The sequence below is a fragment of the Arachis ipaensis genome, chromosome B10 (genome assembly GCF_000816755.2).
Source record: "Arachis ipaensis cultivar K30076 chromosome B10, Araip1.1, whole genome shotgun sequence".
NCBI lineage: Eukaryota > Viridiplantae > Streptophyta > Magnoliopsida > Fabales > Fabaceae > Arachis > Arachis ipaensis.
Window position 1 is genome coordinate 84,596,759 of NC_029794.2, and position 8,593 is coordinate 84,605,351.

The following is an 8,593-nucleotide window of genomic DNA, read 5'->3' on the forward strand; positions in this document are numbered from 1 at the left end:
CCTCAAGAGCCACCGAGGTATTAGAGGAGGTACATAGTGGAATCTGCGGGAACCATCTCGGAGCAAGATCATTAGCCAGAAAGGTGATCCGAGCTGGATTCTACTGGCCAACCTTGCAGAAAGATGCCACAGACTTTGTGAAAAAGTGCCAACCGTGTCAAATGCATGCAAATTTCCACGTGGCCCCCCAGAGGAGCTCATTAGTATCACCTCCCCATGGCCCTTTGCAAAATGGGGAATGGATTTGTTAGGTCCTTTTCCCCAGGCGCCAGGACAAGTCAAATACCTAATAATGGGAATAGATTATTTCACAAAGTGGATAGAAGCAGAACCACTGGCCACCATCACTGCACAAAGAAGTCGGAGGTTCCTCTACAAAAATATAATCACAAGGTATGGGATACCTTATTCCATTACCACAGATAACGGAACCCAGTTCACCGACTCCACTTTTAGAAGCCTAGTAGCCAGTATGAACATCAAACACCAGTTCACCTCAGTGGAACACCCACAAGCCAATGGGCAAGCCGAAGCAGCCAACAAAGTCATACTGGTAGGGCTGAAGAAAAGATTACAAGATGCGAAAGGAGCTTGGGCTGAAGAGCTCCCACAAGTACTATGGGCTTACAGAACAACCCCCCAATCCGCCACTGGAGAAACACCCTTCCGACTAGTTTATGGCGTAGAAGCCATGATCCCAATAGAGGTCAATGAGCAAAGCCCAAGAGTGATTTTCCACGACGAGATCGGGAATATACAGGGGCACAAAGAGGAGCTCGACTTGGTCCCTGAAATCCGAGAAGAAGCCCAGATAAGAGAAGCAGCGTTGAAGCAAAGGATGACCGCGAGATACAACAAAAAAGTCATTCGAAGGAGTTTCACCCCAGACGTCTTGGTCTTAATCAGAAACGACATTGGAGTCAACAAATCTGGGGAAGGAAAGCTCGCTGCAAATTGGAAAGGACCATACAAGTTCAACGAGGTCTTAGGAAAAGGCTATTATAGGGTAACCGACTTTGACGGCAACGAGTTACCAAGATCATGGCATGCTTGTAATATGAAAAGGTACTATAGCTAAAAAGCGAACCCTACTCCCTGATGTACTCTTTTCCCAACTTCATGATTTTTTCCCAAAATTAAAGGGTTTTTTCTGGAGAAGGGTTTTTAACGAGGCATCATAGTAGGGGCTAAGGGAAAATAAATTATCAAAAGCCCTTAGTAGCAAGAAGGTACCTCCTCAATTAATAAAGATCTCTTTCATTTTAAATATCTCTTTTAAATTCCCTTTTTATTCTCTTTCTATGAAACGCGCCGATTTAAGCTCGACAAAATGTGAAAATCCCATGAACCGACCTAGATGGTCGTCAGGATAAAACGACGAGGTACAAGTCGGCGTAAAGAGGCTATAGAAGTCGATCATGATAAACTTGGGAGTCCGACTCATAAGTCGGAAAGCGAAGCCGAGTAAAATTAAAATGAATCGCAAAAGTAGCCTAAGTCACGAAAAACTCAACGAAACAAAATTGAGTACTAGGAATAACAAAAAGAGATAGGAAAAACTAAGAAAAAGTTATAAGGCTGCCTTGAAGATCAAAAAAGATTCAGAAAAGCAGGCAAGCCCCAAAGAAAAGGTTTTTTCCAGAAAAGATCAAAAGAATAGAAAAGCATGCGCGCATAAGGTAACTCAAAACCCTTATCCAAAAAAGGGCATTTATTTAAACGCTAAATTAAACCCTTATTAAAAAAGGGCATCATAAATTGTTTTGTTTACGGCCTTAAAAGGCCAAAAATTGTTCAAACACCAACAAATAAATATAAAGAGTTTAAAAAGAGGGGCCCACAGGCCGGGCCCCAATAGCCAAAATCACTTCTTAGCAAGAGGAGTAGAAGGAGCACCACCAGCAGAGTCGGAAGGAACGCCAGGAGCAAGGGCTGGAGAGGAAGTCGGAGGAGCAGTAGAAGAACCCGGAGCGTCCTTAGAGCGAGGAGGGGACTCTATGATCCTCTGCTCCCGAGTCTTCAAATCGGACTCGGACTCCACCACGGGGACAGGAGGATCCACGATGGCACCATTAATAACAATCTTATCAGGGCCTAAAGGAGAAAGGTCCAAGTCAGGAGCAATGACTCCGACCTGTTCCTTAAAAACCCGCCAAGCCTCATCAGCACCATCTGCAATAGAGTCCTCTAACTCGGTATAGGCCTTCCGGGCATTCAGCAAGTCATTCTTTACAGACACAAGATCATCAAATAAATTGTTGTAGCTGGCTTGCGTTGCCTTCCTCAAATCCACCTCCATGTTGCATTGGGCTTGCAACTTCCTCCCACTCTCCCGGAGATTATCTCTCTCCTCCCTCAGCTTGGCGACTTCCTCCTTCAACTTCCCCTCATGCTCCTGATATATGAGAAGCCTTCCTTCCAGCTCTTCGACCCTCGAGGTCATCCCTAAAGAGCTAAGAGGGGCCTTCTCGAAAATATCCAAGAGTTTGCCACAAACCCCCGCCGCCTTCAGGCTCTCCTCAACCAGAGTGGTAAGGTGGCGCCGAACAGAAACATCATCCATGTTTATGCGAACGTTGGGATAGATGTTCTTTCGGACGAATGCAAGAGCATCCGCCTTCGCCTCACCAGAAGAGCCAGACTCGAAGGTCTTGCGCTTCTTATTATCTGGTTCAGAAGAAGGTCGAGCAGGGGGGTGGCTGAGAGAAAGTTGAAGAAGAAATTACAATGGGCTGAGAGGGAGTCCCAACATTCCGAGGAGGAGGAGGAGGAGAGATAACTGCCCTAGCGCCACCAGTCCTGGCGCGAGACCTTGCTTTAGCCTCCTGGACCCTTTGGTAAGATTCTTGAGTGTCTGCCTTTACCATCTCTGAAAAAAGCAACAAATGATAGATTAGACAAGTCAGATAAGACAAGTCAGAAATCCAGCAAACAAATAAAAGCTACCTAGTTGTGCCTGGACAAAGGTCGGAGACCCCTGGAGAAACTTTTTTGTGTCCAAGTATGGGGGCCTCCCCCACACTTCTCGGAGGAACCCCACAATGGCTGCTTCTACCTCATTTAGGTCATCCAGACCATATTTCTCGCAGGGGGAGACCTCCAGCCAATATAAAGGAAATCGGGGAGAGGAATTATCATCCAGGAAAAAGGGGTGGTGACCCTCTACAGCTTGCACTTTGAAAAAGTAGTTCTTGAAGTCGTGAAAGGATTCGTCAAAAAGGGTGAAGATTCTCCGACCTTGTATGGCTCGGAACGACACCCACTGTTGTTTATTGTTTAGCCCACTGAAGGGTTTTGTCATATGAAAAAGATGGAAAAAATTCTTTAAAGAAGTCGGAAACTCTAAAGCCTGGCTGATGAATTGATAAATTGTCAAAAGACCCCAAGAGTTGGGGTGAAGTTGGGTGGGAGCGACTCGACAGTGACGCAAAACAGATATCTCAAAATTTGAAAAAGGAAGAAAAACACCCAAACGGGTGATCATGCACTCATACATAAAGAAAAAATGAGGGGCCGCCTCATTGACTCTTCTAAAACAAACCCGGTCTTCAGGACCCGGGACTACCAATTCATATTTTGGTTCGTCATCCTCAGAAGTACAAATTCTGTGATGAGTGTGAAGGTTGGTAATGAACTCAGAATCGACTGAGGACTCCTCCCCTAAGACCGTGACATCAACCCAGTGAGAGAGAGCATCTATAGAAGCCATTTCTTTTTATAAAAATGGGGGTAACAAAACCTACAAGGGGAAAAGAAAAATCACCAACACGGTCTCTAAAGGGAGGAGGATGCGAAACTAAAGTCTGCAAATCAAATTTATCTACAAGGGCATATTAAAGAACTAACCTTTATCCAGAAATAAGGGTTGGAAGCAAAAGCCTTCGAAAACGCAAGAATGCAGCACGAACGAATGCAAGGGAAATTTGAAAGATCGCAGAAACAAAACAACGAAAGAGAGGGAAAGTATTTATAAGAACGTTAGGGGCATAACGGTAAAATCGGGGCAATCATTAATGAGGATGCACCGTTACCAAGGTTCTTTTAAAAAAAAATTTAAAGACAAAAACATCTCCATCAGCCAGTATTCTCCACCACCACCCTTTATCCCACCAACTATAAGCCATTTCTTCCCACAACTATCCATTTTATTCATAATCAATAACAGAATATTCAGATTCAAGAATCCATCATCAACGACACAACATTCAAATTCAAAATAGAAAATTCAAGAATTCAATCCTTCAAACTCAACAACATCATAGTAATTCATATATTTTGAAAATATGATAAAAAAAAAGATTAGATAGTGACAGTGAAGAATCTGCTACCACCACTATCGAAAGAAGAGAGAGAGAACACAGATAAGAGAGAAAGAGACAGGGAGAGATCGTCAAAATTGTCAAAACAGCCACGACTGTTGAAACTGTCACCGCCACTTGTCTTCAAAACTGTCGTTGGAAAATAGAGGAAAGGGAGATTTAAAAGTGCTGCTCTTCGATGACGATGACAACATTCAATCTCGCTGCACTTCGACAATGAGAACTTCAAGGACTAGGGAAGCTACCGCTTTGACCGTGGTGGCTGTCGCTGCTCATTTGTACCGTCGTGGCTTCTCTGCTTTTACATCGCCTCTACTTCCTCCCTGGTTCCACTTGAATTCGTCGCTTCTCGTTCTCCTAAATGGTGTCGCTTTGATATGTCGCCGCCTCTGCTTCTCTATCTCCTTCTCTCTTTTACTTCAAAGAGAGAGAGAGATTTGATCGACGACGATTGCAATCCGACATTCTTCTTTCACTCTTTTTGTTTCTCTCTTTTTTTTCTATCCAAGAGTGTGTGGCTGTTAGTAATGGAGTTGAAGATAAGGTTAGTGACATAGGATTAGTGAGATAAAGGTAAAATTGTCAAAAGAATGATTTTAATATCAAATGAAATATTGATAACAATTTTGAATTAAAAATAAAATTAAGGACATTTTGATTTTAAACTCAAATCATAATTACCAAAACAGTAGTTATCCCTTATATATATTCACAAAAATAAAAATGTTAGGAGACAAGAATTTTCAGCTTAAAACTGCTAAAATTTTAATTTTAACTTCATTTATATCACTTGCATATGTTATTATATACGAATTCTGCTAGGGAGACAATGAGATATCTTTACAATGGCTACAATGGGCTTTAGAATTGACCCAATAGAATAAAAACACCCCTTCCCCACCAAACCCTAATTTTGACTATTCAGGTTTTAACCATCCTCCCGCCACCCACCCACACCCCAATATCCCGTACTGTCGGCGCTGCAATAGAACCTCCTGCGGTAGTCCACTGCAAACTGGACATCCGGCGCCACCCACACACTCCTCCCGCAAGAATCAAGGTCGGCCATTTCATGGAGATCGTGCGCTGCTCCCCCCTTCCAGCGCGCCTTCCTCACACAACCGTCGAACGTTGAAGTCGCAGAGGAGCTCCCGATAGCCGTCACTGCGCCACCAACCGTACGCATCCAGAGTCGCACTCCATCGCACCTGACCCAGCGCTAACCCCTAGAGCTTCTTCGCGCCACCGCTGTTTTCACGTGAACGCCCCTAACGTCGTGGTTTTCCCCTCTTGCTCGTTGCTGCCAAAGGTTAGTTACTTGTTGGTTGTTTATTTCAAGAATAGCTGTTCATGCAAAGGATTTAGTTAATGGTTGATTGAAATGGGTGTGCTGCATCTGCGTGAAGGTGTATATGTTTGATTTATTGCACTGATTTGGAAGAAAATTTACTGTGGTTGGTGCTGATTTCCTGGTTTTTAACCACTGTGGTTTATATACTTTTTTTAATTTGGGTTATGTTTGTCTAGGCAAAGAAGCTCCTGGTTGCTGTCGCCGCATGATATGAGTAAAACCGTCGGTTAAGAATTTTTTCTCGATAAAAGAGAAATAACCTCGTTACAAGTATAGTTCCCAACCGACAAGCAATGCTCAATCAAAGTTTAAAAGATTGGTTGTCACATGTACAAACCCCAATGAAAATTAACTGAAGTATTTAAACCTCTGGTCGTCTCACAAGGAATTGCAATGAAGTGATCAATTATTGGTTATGAAGGAACGAGGGGGGTTTGATTTAATAAAAGGGCAAGAAAATAGATGACAAGAAAAGTAAAGAAAGTAATTAATAAAGAGAGACATTCATGGGAAGGATTAAGATCATAGGCTTTTTATCCTAGTCATACAATGATTAACAAGAATTTATCCTATTTCGTCATCTCCAACTATGGAAGAAGATATAATGTTATCTTCACATAGGGAGAAAGTCAAATAAGACTAGCTAATCTCAATCCAAAAGTCCGAATCAACTCACTAATTGAATTAGTAAGAGATTAGAGTCAATGGAAACAGTACTAGCTAACAACTCTAGATCACCAATATAGGTTGGATATTGATGACTCAAGATTGCCTAATTCCTCTTTCTAAGCCAAGAATGCTAAAAAATCTACTCTAACATCCTTCCAAATATTTTGTCAAACACTTGGAAGGCATAAAAGGAAAGCAAGATAAAATGACAACAAGAATAAAATCTAACAACCACCAATTGCAAGGAAATTAACAACAACAACTCAAATCAACAACAAAGGAACATGAAACATAAATTGCATTAAAGAAAAATAAAGGGAACAAGAATACATCAACAACAAAGTAAACATATACAATGAGTAAAATACTAAACTAGGAAAGTAAAAGTAAAGAAATAAGAAAGTGTAAAGGAAAAGTAAATCAAAGCATGAATTAAACCTAGATCTAAGATGCAATTAAACCTAAGAATCCTAATTCTAGAGAGAAGAGTTTCTCTCTCTAGAAACTAAACTACATGATGCTACTCTACAACTAAGTGCTCCCCCCTTTGCCCAAGCTTGAATTCTGCATGAAATAGACTCAGGAATGAGTTAGATTTGGGCCTGGGCAACTCAGAAATCGCCCCAGCGAATTCACTTTAAGTGAGTCACGTGCCGAACGTCACGTGTGCGCGTGAATGACGCGTGCGCGTCGCTGACCAAAACTCCTACTCACGCGTACGCGTGGCTGACGCATGCGTGTGGCCCTCAATTCTCCAAATGCTCATTTCTTCATGAATTCTCCACTTTGCATGCTTTTTTCTTCACTTCTTCCATCCAATACTTACCTTATGAATCTGAAATCACTCAACAAACATATCAAGGCATCGAATGGAATTAAAGTGAATTAAATTTAGCTATTTTAAGGCCCAAAAAGCATGTTTTTACACTTAAGCACAAATTAAGGGAGAATTACAAAACCATGCTATTTCATTGAATAAATGTGAGAAAAGGTGATAAAATCCCCTAAATTAAGAACAAGATAAACCACAAAATTGGGGTTTATCACTGCGCTGCCAAACTTCCGCACCCGGCGTCGCACTCTCTCGCACCGGACCCGACGGTGACCGCCTCCCTCATCGCTGCTTCAATAGGTTAGTTGATGGCTATTGATTTATTTGATAAATAGATGTTTATTCAACGGCTTTGGTTAAGTTACTGGAATTTTCTTCTTCTGTACACCATTTTATTATTTGAATAATTTGTTAGATGTTTATTATCAACTATAGCGGATGTTCAATATACTATGTATGCGGATGTTCATTTTATTCTGTGTTACAATTGAGTTTCACTCTATTTTATTGGTTAAAGCGAAAGCAATCATTTAGTTATGCTTTGATGAATTTAAGATTTTCTTCTCATCCCTATTTACTTTTCACTAGGTTGAAAAGTAAAAGGTTTTTGGTATTGAAACCTGAAAATTTTTTATACTTGAATTGGCTATTTTCATGGGTTTAATGCTGCCAAATAAGAAACCAAATATGTCTATTATTTTGTAGTTTCTAGGCTTAGTGGAGTATTATGGCTTGTGCATAACTGTTGATGCACGGTTCTGCAAGCCATTGGATCGTTTCCTTATTCGCAGCCTAGCAAAATCACACGAAGTTTTGATCACTGTCGAAGAAGAATCGATTGGAGGATTCGAGTCTCATGTTGTTCAGTTCATGGCCCTTGATGGTCTTCTAGATGAAAAATTGAAGGTAAAAATCCAAACAAGACTTGTCAACTTAAATTAGAACTAAAGCACTTGTTATATGCATCTTTAAAGATATTATAAATTGCGGATAACTCATGCATTTTTTTGCATAACAACTGCGTAGTGGAGGCCAATGGTTCTTCCAGATCGTTATATTGACCACGGATCACCTACTGATCAGTTGTCTAAAGCTGGCCTTGCTCCAACTCGGATAGCAGTAATTGTGTTCAATGTAGTTGGACAGACAAGGAAGGCACTAGAGATTATGTCATAAAAAGAGAAATATCAAGAATGGTTAAATTTTCACTCTCCACAATATCCACATGTTAACTATATAAATCACCTTGTGTAACACAAACAAGCTACTACTATTAGAATGTGAATTATGTAAATGTTAGTAACAATATAGTTATATCAAATAGTAGTATCAGCTAGTTGCTATTTTGCAAGAAAGAAATAATGTCAATTTTTCAATGCTATTTGCTAGGAAGTTGGTTCATGAAATGACCAAATTTAAAAT

The 8,593-nt window shown here is 40.9% G+C and overlaps 1 protein-coding gene across 1 annotated transcript; it reads left to right on the plus strand.

The window, feature by feature from the left end:
* Nucleotides 4,536–8,347, plus strand: LOC107620729 (probable 1-deoxy-D-xylulose-5-phosphate synthase, chloroplastic). Its single transcript, XM_016322855.1, has 3 exons — nucleotides 4,536–4,670; nucleotides 7,877–8,077; nucleotides 8,198–8,347. The coding sequence occupies exons 1-3, from the start codon at nucleotides 4,536–4,538 to the stop codon at nucleotides 8,345–8,347; spliced, it is 486 nt and encodes a 161-aa protein (XP_016178341.1).